Consider the following 15264-nt stretch of genomic DNA (forward strand, 5'->3'; position numbering starts at 1 on the left):
ATCACAAATCTCACATCCAACTCTTGTAAACATCGTTAAGTTATCCACACGCCCAAACAAAAAAGAAAAAAAAATCCTACTATTTTATACACAAATACCTACCTACAATGCTCTCATATGTACATCCATACACACACACACCTTTCTGAAACACATGTTCACCAAGAAAAAAAATCAAGAAAGATATAAAATAAAAGACCAAATATTCATTAAAGTTTGTATTGCGAAGTTGTTCTCTATTTACAGACACATGTTGAGTGGCACACGAACATAAACATACTTGTCCAGTCATCAATACAATAGTTCAAATACAATGTTCTGCTGATAGGAAACATCTGAACTTGTTAACCTCTTGAACATGAATTGCTTTGTTTATCCTTAAGAGCTTCTGCTGTAATTAGGAAAAAAAAAAAAGAATATTTACACTCAGAAGTAAGCGAGGCTTTACATGTTATAAAAAATCTCCTTGAAATTATAATCCAATCTGGCTTCCCTAGTTGGTATACTATCAGTTCTTGATGGCGAACATAGGACCCAGAACCCCTAATGAGTAGACAGGTCGTAAAGCAGATCTTGTTTTCTCTCTGGACTTGGAACTGTGTGGTAACTAGCGAGCACAAGGGTAAAAAAAGACGCAGATCTGGCTTAGGTTATGGACCAAGGTGTGTGGCGGCAAGTGGATGAGCCACACCACTGGGCCACCTCACGTCTGTGCAGAGATAACAGCCGGATATCAATTTACCTTACAGTCATAAGTAAAATACAGAGAGAAAATAACAAAATGGAGAAAACAATGAAAGTTCCCTCTTAACTACCAGGGAAGCCACAATTGAGTCACAATGTTCTCTACGTTGACCAACTATTGCCTTGGACTAAGTGAAATTAATAATAAGTAAAAATGATAACATAAAAAAAGGTCACTAGTCAAGTAAAATTAAATAAAAAAAAAAGCTGCCGCGGCATTTAAAATGTGTAAAATGTACAGTAATAATAATTACGATTGGAAATAAGTTACGATACATTGGTTGTTATTGCCATATCATGATGCATTTGAAGGTTCGAGCGAAGCGCCAAACCGTGTGAGTGACAGCAATATCCTCGAGGGGGCGATGGCGGGACAGGGAAGATGGGGCAATAATGGGGCTTGATGGGGGATATTTTGAGGTCCGTTTCGGTGACTCGCGGAAAAAAAAAGAGAGAAGAACCCCACTGTGAAAATACCCCTGGGTAAATTGCACATGTCTCAATAACAACTAATGTAGAGACGGCCGTCGTAAACAGACACGGTAAGAAAGCCAGAAAGCGCTATGCATTACTTACAAGCGTCTATTTGGTTCTGATACTGCTTGGTATAGAGTTACGTATATCTCCTCACCTTTGTGTACATGGTTACAAAATATAGAACACCTATCAATATTAAAACTATTATCAGGGTACAACACAATTGCTCCACTAAATCCAAGAAATGGCTGCTTTACACTAGTCATCAGGTTCCACGCTTTAATTGGATACAGTCCGTATGTACTTTAGGTTATCAGCTTAATTAATGGATACATGTAGGAATACATCATGTTTCATGGGAACAAATAAATTAAATAGAAACTTCTTGATAATTAAAGCAAACGACAGAAAAATAAACTATAATAAAATGAAATCCTCGATATTTTCTTCTTTAAGTGTTTGTATGAGACTTACAACTAATGAGTTGACAAAGCAACAGTGCCTGGGTATACCATAGATTTCTGTAACAATAAACACTTTGTTCAGTAAAGTATGAAGATACCCGACTGTTGATAATACTCTAGGCTTTGATTAAACCTAAATTTCAGTCACACTTCTATATAACACTACACATGTCAATAACACTGGCTACAGGCTTTCGTTGGTTGGGTAAGATAAGTATAGTATACACGGCTCGTATACACGGAGTTGGGTAAAGTAACACTGAGTTTCATTCATTATTACTATGAGGAAAATCCTCGGAAAATATTCTAAGAGAAATAAAGTATACGAATATAAATTAATGTTAGAAGCATCATATGACACTAGAACAGAGGATGATGATCAACGTTATGAGAGGAAATAGAAATAATAGTAATGGTACTCGTAAAAATAATAACAGTAGGAAAAATAAAGGTGATAATTATAATAACAGTTACAGGTGATAATTCCCACGACGGTCAACCGGCTGGCTGTCATTCGATAGTTTGCGGCGAGAAGGGCCTATGTCCCAGTTCACTTTAAATACACTAACATATATACCTTACTTACAACATGCCCACACAAGATACTATACCGAGAGACAGATCACTCACTACCTCTACATTACCAAGATCAATACATATGAAGACAGAAGTGAGAAATAGAGGGTCACAATATTAATATCATTAACATTAGCAGCTGCAGTTACGTACAGAGAGAGTCGAACGAGATCCACATGCTAACTTAGGTACATCATTGTTTGGCTGCTCGCAAAAACGCGTCGTGATCATGGGTGATGCGTTGGGTTTTTTTGATTGTTTTTATTTTTTTTTCTCTGCCAGCTTTTGTGATGAATGGTGATTGATTGGCTTTCAGATGCAGTGCAAAAGGGGGACATAACCGAAACATTAAAACAGGAAGGAGTCATAACTAATTAATTTTGCAGGTGGGATGTTGGTTTTATCTGCAATGGCGTTCTGCGACACTTACTTTATGAGCATTTTTTTTTTTTTTTTGCAAAACCAAAAAAGTAAGAGGCAAGAAATGTCAATACCAGCGACAGTGGACTGAAGAAGCAGCTGGCACCGGGGAAGGTCACGCACCATCCCAGGAAGGAGGGGCGGGATCCTCTCAGGTACCTGCAAGTCTGGGTCATAATCGGTGGCCTTACGACAAAGGAACAAGTTGGTTTGGTACAGTGTTCGTGCAGCTAATCCCTGAATTTACTTCTGTCATGCTCTCGGTTGTGATGGTTGGTTATGATTTTTTGTTGTTCTCTCAAATCTCCTCCATGTCAACACGCACTACGACAAGACACCAAGATACCAGACCTACCAGACATTATACAAACAATTCTCAAAGCCAATCCAGAGATGAGAATATGCCGAACTATAGATCGTATACATTACGAAACACCTCCACAGTGTTTCTAGCAGGTGAAAAAAATGGCTTTGTCCAAAATAGTTCCTCCACTGTATGCATTAGACTGGGGTGAGTGAATATGCAACGCCTTGAAAAAATATAACTGTGATCTCTCTCCCCACATTAATTTACAATTAATTGTACACTTTTGCTGTTGTTTGTATGAGCCAATGGTAGTTGGACGAGGTCTGACCTTCCTTTCAGACCACTCAATTATGAAGTCCCTACTTTAAAAAGTGATGATATATATATCTATATGAAAAAAAGACATCCTCCAGGAAGGTATTAAGGACAGACTCCTGGAGGTGTGGCAGAACAACTCAGGAAGAACCCCGCACCTGGTCGCTTGCTGACACTCCTAAAGGGGACCCCTGAAGGGCAACAACGGATCGGAGGAGGGAAAAAAATGGAGCATTCCTAAAAATAATCCTAAGTTACTCTGCCTTAAAGTTTACAAAAGAGTATACTCCTATTGCACGGACCTAACACCCGTCTGTTGAATATTCTGTGCAGTTTAAGAACTTTTTGAGTGTTCGTCGTGGGAAACTAAACCTTTCCCAACATGCACAGTAAAGCCAGATGGTTACACTCTACTTCCGCCCGGACAGGAGACCATAAAACACTTGATATTTCTTCACATAATATTATAGTAGATGATGCCGATATTCTCTTGTCCTTCTATCTTTTAGCTTTTCTCCATTTCTCCAAGAAGTAAATTCCAAAATAACTGAGGGTTCGAAAACGAGGATGTTGTAGAGACGGACAAACTCCTTTTAGCAGTGAAGAGGATTTCAACTCAATTAACGATACATAAAGTCGAAACTCTGAAAATCAGCGTTAACTTTCTTTCGCTTCGCTATTCCCCTCTGTCTCTTTCTTTACCTGCGGAGTCCAGTCTCATCCACGACCCTCGGCACCACCTGGGAGGCTGGCACGTGATGCAGATAAGCAACAAACAATAGATGACCCTGACGATGCTTAACCGAATAGCGGACGTGAGCTTACTGATGCGCAAATAAGTAAAGTTCCTCCACGTTTGGTTACATGATTAATGTTTTAGTTCCTCCCAAGTGCCGCCAGAGGGTGTGGGTTCTCTCCACCCCGGAACCACAACAAGAAGATACCCCACCGTCCAGACCTGGTTCATTCTACATTCTAACTATATAAATTATGTAGACTCAGCTTTGGAAGGTACAGTTTTCGAGTACAAACTCATTTTAAAAAATATACTGGATGGAAATAGATGATTTGGCGTCGGTATTGGGGAGTGGAGGAGCACAAGGAAGGAAAGGAGATGAAGGAATGTGGAGGTCAGAGAGAAGGATACAGAAGGTGGGAGACAGAGAAGGGGAGGGGAAGGCAGATGCTGAACACATGGATGGTGATTAATTCCAGCATCCATCATAGGGAGTGACGGATGGGCATCAAACATCAGGTCCTATGTCCCCACTAAGAAAGAAGTTATTGGGTCCCTTAAGGTGGCAACAGTATACATGACAGGGACACTTTACGTCTAGTTCATAAGGCTTCCTCGCGGGTCTCACAGCACCGCAGCCTTCCAGAGTTGAGTCTCTTTTAGTACCCGTCCTTCACAAGCCTCAACGCGCGGTCGGTAGAATAGCAGTGTATGGGCAACAACTTCTGGCGCTTGACCGACGCAGCAATTCTAAACAACAGGGTGACGACACACCCAAACGAAGGACAAAAGTTACAAAATATCATTGAGCACGAGAGATGTGGATACTTGGTGTGATATGGACTGGTTTCAGGTTTGCCCATACAACTATTCCTCCCGGAGAGCGAGCATCTGGATCGAGGGACCGACTCCGAAGATGGGCCATCTGTGTAGAGAGTACACCCACACTGACGGACCTGGTTTGTTCTGGTGTTTCGTGTAAAGTTTCTACAGAGATGGGCCAGAGTTGTTTTGGAAACCATCTTTTCTGTAGAGGGCCACCTGAATTTCATTTTTATATATAAATCAATGATTCGACTGGATGAAAGGGCATGCGCTTGCGAGGCACACACCATCTCTTCAGTCGAACCATCACCGTACTACGCACTACATAGGTGGTCCATCCATGTCATTGGATCACCTCGCTAAATGAAAAAAAATAAAAAAAGAAAAGAACCATTTCCTCTGATCATTTGTAACCTGTGTGGTATACTAGTAGTAGTAGTAGTCAATAACATCTAGTTTTAAGTTTCACCTCCGCTACAATCTAGCATATATAAGATATACTGGGTTGTTCCTAGTAGGGAAACATTACAATTTTGTATCGAAACTCTTATTTTATACAAACAATACCAGAGTAGGAGAAGCAACTGGAAACGTTACGTCGACTTTAAACAGCTAGATTCTCCTTAAGTTTTTGGTAGTGGCTAGCGAGGGGTCTGGCGCCTGACAGGTTGGCGGGGGAGCTGGGGTGGTTGTGGTGGTGGTGGTGGTCGTGGTGGTGGTTGGCGGTGTTGGTGGTGGTGGTGGTGGTGGAAGGGACGGGGGGGCTTACTGGCTGTTTGTCAAAAAGGAATTTACGAAAAGAAAAGTTTACTCATCTGGATCTTGGAATGATTGTAGTCTTTGCTGATGAGGGTACTGTCAAACGGTGGTCGTGAATTTTGAAGTCACTGCTAACTCAAAAAAGATTTACACCAATAGGAGAGTGCCACGTCACTGCTGCACCCGGCTACCGAAGCCCCCTTCTTTTTTTATATCTTCTTGGTACTGGCACTGGTAGGCTGTTTCCCGGCTTGAACACCAATATAACACAGAATACACTTTACACTATGACGCCTTCACGGGACGCCACCACGGCTTACAGAGAGTCACTGGTTTATTCAGTAGAACATTTGCCAATATTTGGAGATGCACTGTACATAAGGAGCACGTACACGTAAACTATGTAAAATAGCACTTAATTATCCAGTATAAAATGGGTCACACACTCTTCACTGGCACTTTGCACACCCTAGTATACTCTAGGTCATTATTTGGCAACCCGAGCCACAGCACATAGGTCACTGCGAGGGGGACGTGGGGGTCGGCGTTTCTGAAAGGCTGTTCCCATTCTCCACTTTGCTCTTGTTCTCTTTCTTCCATTTCATCCTTCGATTCTGGAACCATATTTTGATCTGTCGCTCGGTGAGGCAGAGGGCGTGGGCGATCTCTATCCTCCGCCGCCGCGTCAGGTAGCGGTTGAAGTGGAATTCCTTTTCTAGCTCGAGCGTTTGGTACCGCGTGTAGGTCTGTCGCCCACGCTTCCGCTCTGCAAGGTCAAAGAAAGTAAAAATTAACAAAACGTTACATTAAAGAAACTGATAGCTGCCTGAAATGAGGAAAATATTACTAATATAGTATGCGTGGTTTGTGGCCACCAAAAATTGCTGGTATCAGTATTCTGGAAAGGGTAGTAGTAGTAGTAGTAGTAGTAGTAGTAGTAGTAGTAGTAGTAGTAGTAGTAGTAGTAGTAGTAGTAGTAGTAGTAACAGCAGCAGCAGCAATGGTGGGAGCAGTAGTAGTAATGGGAGTAATGGTGGTGGTGGTGGTGGTGGTGGTGCTGGTAAGGGGAATGGTAATTATGGTCGTAGTAATGGCACTTTTTTTCCCGTACTGAATGTAGTGCTAGTGATGGTAAAAAATAGTGTTGGTCAGTGGTGATAATTGTGGTAGTATAAGTAGTAGTAGTAGTAGTAGTAGTAGTAGTAGTAGTAGTAGTTTTGCTACATATTCGCTAGTTACAAAAAAAAAAAAAAGGTACCAGAAAACGTATGAAATGTATTAGGAAAAGAAAATAACGCTTTTATTATGAGATGGTGAAAGAAAAAAGATGAAAACGACATTCAAGAAAGCATCAGATGATATTGTATATTCGGAGATGCAACGATTAATGGTTTGAAAATATGCAGAAAATAATGCAGATGTTGTCTTAACATAAAAATAGAAAATAAAAAATAAAATAAAATAAAAAATAAAATAAAAGCAATCACAGAAAAAAATAAAAATAAATAAATAAATAAAACACGAAAAAACAGTAAGAGTATATATAATTATTGCATATATTTCATTTTATAACCGCAACATGCAAAACTAACTAAAATGGCACTTAGCTTTAGCAGAAGGGGCATGCCAGGAATCCATATCCACTCAGGGCAGAAGCAAATGAAACCATAAAGCACGTAGTGAAAAGAGGTTTGCGTGCAAGCAGTCTGGAGAAGCTGGTATTGAATGCTCCAGTGGTGTCCTTTAGAGAATCATGCAGACACACCCAAAGCTGTCTCGACCTTACTGCCTCCTGTCCTCTAATCTTTGTGGAGGTCGAGGCCAGAAGAAAGCTGAAGCCATGCAGGTAAGTTATGGTCTATACATCACACCAAGGGGAAAAATATCCGGGAAAAAAATAAGGAAAAGCCATGCACAGCGTTGAAAAAGCACTTAACATAATGAAAGCTCATATGCAAGATCCTTTTTCCTTTCCTGTATATATTGTTTGTTTATTCTTACTCCATCCGAGCTTACTTCCCTTACCAGAAGCCACTCCATATTGTCACCCATATAAGTTCCTAGCAACCATCCTTATAAGCTCACCAACACATCCCACCCACGCAGCAGTCCCACCATCACCTCTACTCCCACACCACATCCGCACAGCCCTTCCCCTTCCCAGACCACACCCCCACAACCCTCTCGACATCACCACAACCTTGAGCCACCCTCTCTATACTAAGGCAACACCAACCTTCTTAACACTCCAAACTGTAAGAGAACACTGCACGTACACTCCATCTTTCTGAGAACTTCGTAAAGACTGAGTGTCAACTTTTCATCTTGTTGACTCAAAGAATCTAAAATGCAATTTGTCACATAACTATTCAGTAATACAGAGGAAACTAAGAACTGTTTGACTTTCTATATTTGTAACTCAATAACAGCACGACAACAACGTAAAGGACACGATAACAGCATAAACTAAGTTGAAACTGAAGACAAACATGAAATACTATTCAGAGCAAAACAAACTTTAAGGTATACATAGCACTTCAACTGTCATACCTTATCAATAAAGAAAGAATAGGTGGTGAGGGAGAGTGTATAGTCAAATGGTTTAACTGAAATGAGCTCGACAAACAATATTATTTCAAAGGAGTGGAGGAGGTTACTAACAAATATGCTTTCATACACAATATCATTTATCTTAACATTACAACACACAGCTCTCAGCGCGTCAGAGGAAAGAAACGGAACCCGTGTTAACTGAATGGTACTAACCAGGCGCCCTCCTATCAGCCGCTATTAATTCATGAAGATATGGATAATGTGCATAACACAATGGAGTGCATGTTTCTGCCTACTAATGGGCGTCCCTCACTTACAGGGCGGGACGCAGGGCTCCTCCATGGCCAAGGTTGGGGGCATTAGGTACACCTGATACATCGCAGAGGCGTAATGGTTTGCTTATCGGAGCCCCATCAAATCAAACGTTGAGATTGTATTCCTTGTATTCCTCGTTCCTACTTCTTCGCATTTGTATGTCTCCTGCTGCTGTTCCCTCTACCCGTTCCTTCTGTCACTTAATCCCTTTTTCCTTTTACTTCTATTTCAGCAATGATTTTTTCTTACTTTCCAGTAAGTTCCCACAGTCCCCTTTTACTTTAGCACTTGTTATCCTCAGCCTCCACTTGCCTGCTATCACTTTCCTGACTATTTTTTTCGCCTCACTTTCCCTCCTTTTCATTTTTCCTCTGCCATTCCATCCTCCATTTTTCTCTTCTGCCTCATTCATCTCCACCCATTCCTCCATTTTCCCTTCCCTCCATTTCCCTCCCCTCCTTCCTGCCTGCCCGCACCCCTGCTTCCTTCACCGCTGCCTGCTCGCTTGTCAGGCTCGTTGTCATGTGTTAAAAGCAAACACTGACTGATTTAAGAGTCTTATAAGTATCCCAGATTCCATGATGGCCCGGAAGGCTGCTCTAATCTATATTGGAAGTTCAGCATCTAGTAGGTTGTGGGGCGCTGCTGTGGATTCCTGGACGGAGCTATGCAATATTTGTCAGGTACAGCAGGTATAAATGCTTTCGGAATCTGGGCAGGATCATAGCTTTGTCTTTCTTCTATTTTATATTATTTGACTATTTTCTATAGGTGCAAAATAAGTTGTTTGGATAAGGAAGGGTAAGATATCCAGGCAAGTGAGGCCAAGCTCGTCTCAAGCATCTCTTTAATAAATAATATGATCAGGAGAAGCATGATGGTAGTGGGAGTGTTTCCTTTTTTTTTTTTTTTTTTTTTTTCGGGACGACTCCCCACTTTTTCAAACAGATGAAGACCATTAGTCGGTGCCGGCCGGGCCATTTGTACCCGTCCTCGATCGCCGATTTTAGGAGTGGCGCGATCCGTCATCCTTGCGTATGATTGGCACCACAAAGAAATCCATTACGGGGGCTTTTATTAACATGAAAATGTTCACAAGATCTTTTTCCCAGCTACACAGGCCAACCTGAGGGGGATGGCGGAGGTACGACGTGTCTGCCAGACCCTGTTTGCTTCACTCCCGCGGCAGAGTCTCTCCCTGGCATGGCTCCTCCTCCCAAAAGCAAAATTGCCGGTGTGTATTCATCAAAGAATGCAAGAGTAATCATTACATGGAAGAAACTCGGCTTTATTACAACCCTCCCCAGACACCGGAGTTCGACGCAATTATTTAAAGTGGAATGGCACGGACGCGCTCCAAGCCAAGACTGGCCATATTTTACCCCCACGGTCCATTCGTCAATGCCAAGCCAATGGGCGTGGTCACCACTCGTCACGCCACCTGATTGGCTGCCCGTTGACAAATCATTAATCACTAGGAGAAGCATAATTATCATGGCGCATCAGCGTGGTCCGTGTCTGGTGGCCGGCCAGATGTGACCTACACCAGCCTCGCTCTTTGTCTTCACTACCTAAACATTACACAACGTTAGGTGCGGCTCCGCTCCCCCGCTGCCTGCAGGCCTCGAGAAGGTTGCTTGGGCAGCGAATGACCAAAAGATTCTTTAATGAGTCACACTTCAAACACCAACTGCAAAACCCACAGCTTTATGATATGATCATCAGCTAAACTGAAGAAAAATTGCAGTGAAACCGAAGACGACGACGAAATCACAATCAAGCAGCATCATGAACACATGACTGAACAGGTAACGTGAGCACGTAGCACCACAGGTAAATCATGTGACAGAAAGGAAGAGAGTAATGATTTTTTACTTTTGAAATCAAAATGGAATTCGCCATTATTTGGTTAAATTATGGTAAATTATATACATACAATAAGAAATGATAGAAAAATAAATCAGTACGAATGATTAATAAATAGTGAATGAAATAATAAATAAGTAAACTCATTACCTAACCAGTAAAGAAAGATAGGTAAAACTGAAACAAGCATACATACAAACAAACATACATATACATACTTTTGTAGTCATGATATATATATATATATATATATATATATATATATATATATATATATATATATATATATATATATATATATATATATATATATATATATATATATATATATATATATATATATATATATATATATATATATATATATATATATATATTACATTTCAATCTGTCACAATGTTTCACTTTAGTGTTTGTACAGTACATGACGCACTGATACTATTACCATCGTGGCCATTACTATCCCTGTCGTCGTCATTGTTGTTGTTGGCGTTGTTAATATTACTCTCATTAATAATAATATTATATAATTTAATTTCAAAATTATTCTTAGCAATAATTACACGGTTATCATATCAAGAAAGCAATTTCAAGGAATATTTTCTTCTTGATCGCTTAGTCTGACTCCATCAAGACACCTTCACGGAATCTTGAAGGCCAAACTAACCATGCAAGTTTTCCAAGTTTCGTTGTCTTTCAGCAAGTGGTAGAATGACCTTTGTACCATAAATTGTTTACCTTGTTAAAGCTTTCCAACGCAGAGTTAAAACACAAGAATACTTTAATAATCCAACTCGAAAGTTAAGATTATTTACTTTATAAAGGAATACTTTAATTTTCGATCTAAGCCTGTAGAGACTGGAATCATCCAACACAAACTTATAGAAAATATTTCAGCCTGGCCTTCGCAGGGGCTTAGAATGAGCCCAGTTGAGATAATTAAGATTCGAGCACAGCCAGCACGTGGAGGTAAGCTGAGTAACAGAGATACAGAAAGGAAAGAGAAAGAGAGAAGCGCCAACAGGGGAGGAAATCACCCGTATCAGTTCATTCAGCCCTCGATGATTACACGCCATAATTCAAACTTCTTATCACCTCTCCCTTCCTCCTCCCGCCCTTCCTCGCTACCTTCCTCTGCAGCCCAGCGCCACCCTTTCTCCTGATGCTACGCGTGCCCCTCCGCTGGACTTTTCTTCCCTTGCACGGCTTTTAAGTTTTACTATATGTATCGGTATAAATAAATAAATAAATAAATAAATAAATAAATAAATAAATAAATAAATAAATAAATAAATAAATAAATAAATAAATAAATAAATAAATAAATAAATAAATAAATATATATATATATATATATATATATATATATATATATATATATATATATATATATATATATATATATATATATATATATATATATATATATATATATATATATATATATATATATAGATAGATAGATAGATAGATAACTTTATTGTCAAGATGCAGCATAATAAGCTTACAAATTGAAATTTGCTTTGGCCAGAGCTCCGTATATATATATAGAGAGAGAGATAGATAGATAGATAGATAGATAGATAGATAGATAGATAGATAGATAGATAGATAGATAATGATGACTATAAATTTCGTATCAAGTGAATTTCCTTAAAAGAACTGAAGTAACAAGGGGAGGGATTGTAGTATTTAGTTTGCGTAATGTGAAATAAAATAATACTAACAAATAAATGGAAAAAAATAATAACTATATAAAAAATATTATAATGATACTAATAACGTACCATATATCATTCATAACGCATTCATGTATTTAAAATTCAATAAGACAGTCGCTCCTACATGATTGCGTCCAAGTTAAATCTGTAAGGTCCACATGCAATTGCTACCGTAGTCACACACACAGTCACATGCACGACACCTGTACGGCTAAGCAAAATAAAGACCTTTATAACTACCGCAAGACACAGCAACTCTCGGACGCAAAAAGTTAGCAACAAAACGTAGAATATTAATTTTAATAAAAGAAAGAAAAAAGAAGGATAAAGAATAAAAAAAAAAGAAAACATGAAGATGAAAAGAAAAACAATTCCAGCGATGATGATGATGATGATGATGATGATGATGATGACGACGACAACGATGATGGTAATGGTGATGATGATGATGATGATAATGGTTAGGATAATAATGATGATGATAATGATGATGATAATTATGGTAATGGTGATAATGGTGATGATGATGGTGCTGGTCCTGACAAAGAATAGGAATGAATATATAAAATGACAAGACAGTCTAGGGATGCGGCTGTGGATGCAGAAGAAAAAAGAAAGATAAGACGAAGAAGAACAAGCAGAGAAAAGAGCAACACGACAAGAACTAAAGGAGGAAGAACTGGACAAGAGAAAGACCCAGAGAAAACTTTGACGAGCTTAAAGTGGAGGAAGAGAAAGACCATAAGGTGAGGGACAATAAGGAAAGGAGAGAGTGAAGGAAGGCATGAAAGTGGGAGGAGGGAGGGAACTTGCGGTGGGAGATACAATTATGTGTTATGTTGTAAAAAAAGGTCGCACCCAAAACCAGTAGCCGGGCCGTTCCTGGGTTAAGTGACTGTCGTTTCCTGGCTCCTCCCAGCCCGCCTCCTTCGCCTGCCTCGCCTGCAGTATTTATGCCAAAACATTAAGAAAATATATACCTAAAGGTCTTAATTACGCACGGCCATCAAAATTAAGTGATGCATAAAAAAATCTTTAAGTCGCATAATATCGTGGGCATGTCGAGTTAGATAAAATACACACTCGAACTTGACTTTGTTTTATTGGCAAATAATTCTAAGTAACAAGGCAAGTGCAAGAGGTAAGATTCAAAAGAATTATGAAAAGCCCACACAATAATTCCCCACCACTATCACCAGCCATCGAGTAATCAAAAGCGGCAGCATAATGAACAAATGCCGTAGTAATGACGCATGTACTTAGCGATAACAACCCTTGCTCAGTGCAGACAAAACCTGTCGGGCCACGAGTGCCTCCCGCCAAACCAGCTATTAATAAAAGGGAATTAGCGTGACTGATGACTCCAGCCAGTCCGACAGCTGTCAGAATTAAGCGATGCACACCCAAAAATCACTGGACAACACAGACATCAATTACATTAAGCTTCATTAAAGACACATTGGCCTCCACCTGTCACTGGCATGGCTGTGTGTCGCCCGCTGACTGACAACACCAACAAAGGGACGCAGGGAGAGAGCCGCGCCGCACTGCCCACCACCAATACCTCTTAATGACTGCACACATTCAGGCAAATTAATTCTTAGCATTACTCATTTTCCTCCTCACTTCAGTTTGAGCTACAGTTTCGTGGCAATTACTTACTTTGTGTATCTCTTCAGTCTACTTTAATAAATTTAACGCTGAACTGAACAACGGTCTTTGGGTGTTTGTTGATTTAAGCATTTATCATTTATTTATTTAATTTTTTTTTGTGCTCTTTCTTTCCTAGATAGAGGAAAAAAAAAAATCAGACATAAAATAAATAGTTTCATAATGGCATTACATATAAAGCCTTATGATGATAATTATGATATCAGTAATAATAAAAATATAACAACAACAACAAAAAAAACAATAATGCTATTTAGTAACAATCATTATAATAATAACAATAAAAACAATAACAATAATAAATAAAATCAATAAAAAAATAACAACAACAACAAAAATAATAATGAAAACAATGCTGAGGAAAAAGAAAAAGACGACCAGTACGACACCAACTTTTGTCATTATCATTTTCTTTGTAATTACCATTATTATTATTATTATTATTATTATTATTATTATTATTATTATTATTATTATTATCATCATTATCATCCCCACCATCATTAGCACATCATCACCATTCCTATCCATCACTGCTACCACGAATCACTCCGTATCATTAATGCTATCACCACAAACTACTATATCACCCAATTCTCAATAGCTTAAAAAAAAGAAAATAAAAAAACACGAGCACATAGATAATGCAAGCACGTACGAAGGAACACACCTGCGCACGAACCCTCCCCGGCACACCTGCACGTACACCTGACGCCATGCACATCAGGCGCACCAAGGCCCCGCCACCCTCTCCCCTCCCCCCAGCGACAAAAAGTGTACCGTAATAACTTATCAAAGCGCACGCCACTTCCGTACCTGTCAGGGCAGGAGGGAAAAAGACAGTCATTTTAAGTCTTCATCCTTTTTTGTGTGTTCCTGCTATAATCCTTCCTTGGTTTCCTTATTCCCCCTTTTTTTCCTCTCTTTTTTTCCTTTCCAGTTTCCTTTTCGTGTGTCGTGCCAGCGAGTCGTGAATCATCGTAAAGCCATTGTTTACATCGGTAATTGTTGTGAATCAGCCGTGAATATTGATCGCATCCAGCTAATGACTCGGTAGCAAATGTCTCGAAGCTTTGTTTTCTTTGTTCAGTGGCCACCCTTCCATATGCCTCACTCCTGTCACTGAAAAATTATCTGGCGTACTGTAAAAAATCTCTTCGGAAATGGGGACTCTTGGTGTATTGTGTTTATCTGGCAGGTGGCTGGCATTCTGGGTCAGATACCAGTGCGACGAAGACTTTTTTTCCTTCTTCATCTTCTTCAATAATTCAGGGTTATGGACTGGCGACACGGAAGGCTGTGGTTAGCATGATGTCGGCTCATCCGCCCTGCCTAATAATTACCGCTGATGGACTCTGCTTACCAAGAAAATATGGGTCAGAGAAAAAGCCGCAGCTTGAAAAATGGGATCCTCTATTATTTAAGAAGACGCGTGCGAGGAAGCGGTGTTATCTGAGGTACTTTTGTTCATAGTCGAAGGAAAATGCAGAGCGGGCAGCCCATCCACAGCGCACC

At 39.7% G+C, this 15264-nt stretch overlaps 1 protein-coding gene across 4 annotated transcripts in view; it reads right to left on the reverse strand.

Annotated features, from left to right (window-relative positions):
* Window positions 1–205: 205 nt before the first annotated feature.
* Window positions 206–15264, reverse strand: part of LOC135107891 (homeobox protein Hox-B7-like) — a 68053-nt gene continuing 52994 nt past the window's right edge. For 3 of the 4 annotated variants that reach the window (XM_064018258.1, XM_064018256.1, XM_064018257.1), the window contains exon 3: window positions 206–6389. In XM_064018258.1, coding sequence (XP_063874328.1) covers window positions 6142–6389 — 248 coding nt within the window. In that variant the 3' untranslated portion in view covers window positions 206–6141. The remainder of the gene's footprint in view (window positions 6390–15264) is intronic. The other variant, XM_064018259.1, reaches the window with a different exon arrangement.

This window comes from Scylla paramamosain, chromosome 16 (genome assembly GCF_035594125.1).
Source record: "Scylla paramamosain isolate STU-SP2022 chromosome 16, ASM3559412v1, whole genome shotgun sequence".
Classification (NCBI taxonomy): domain Eukaryota; kingdom Metazoa; phylum Arthropoda; class Malacostraca; order Decapoda; family Portunidae; genus Scylla; species Scylla paramamosain.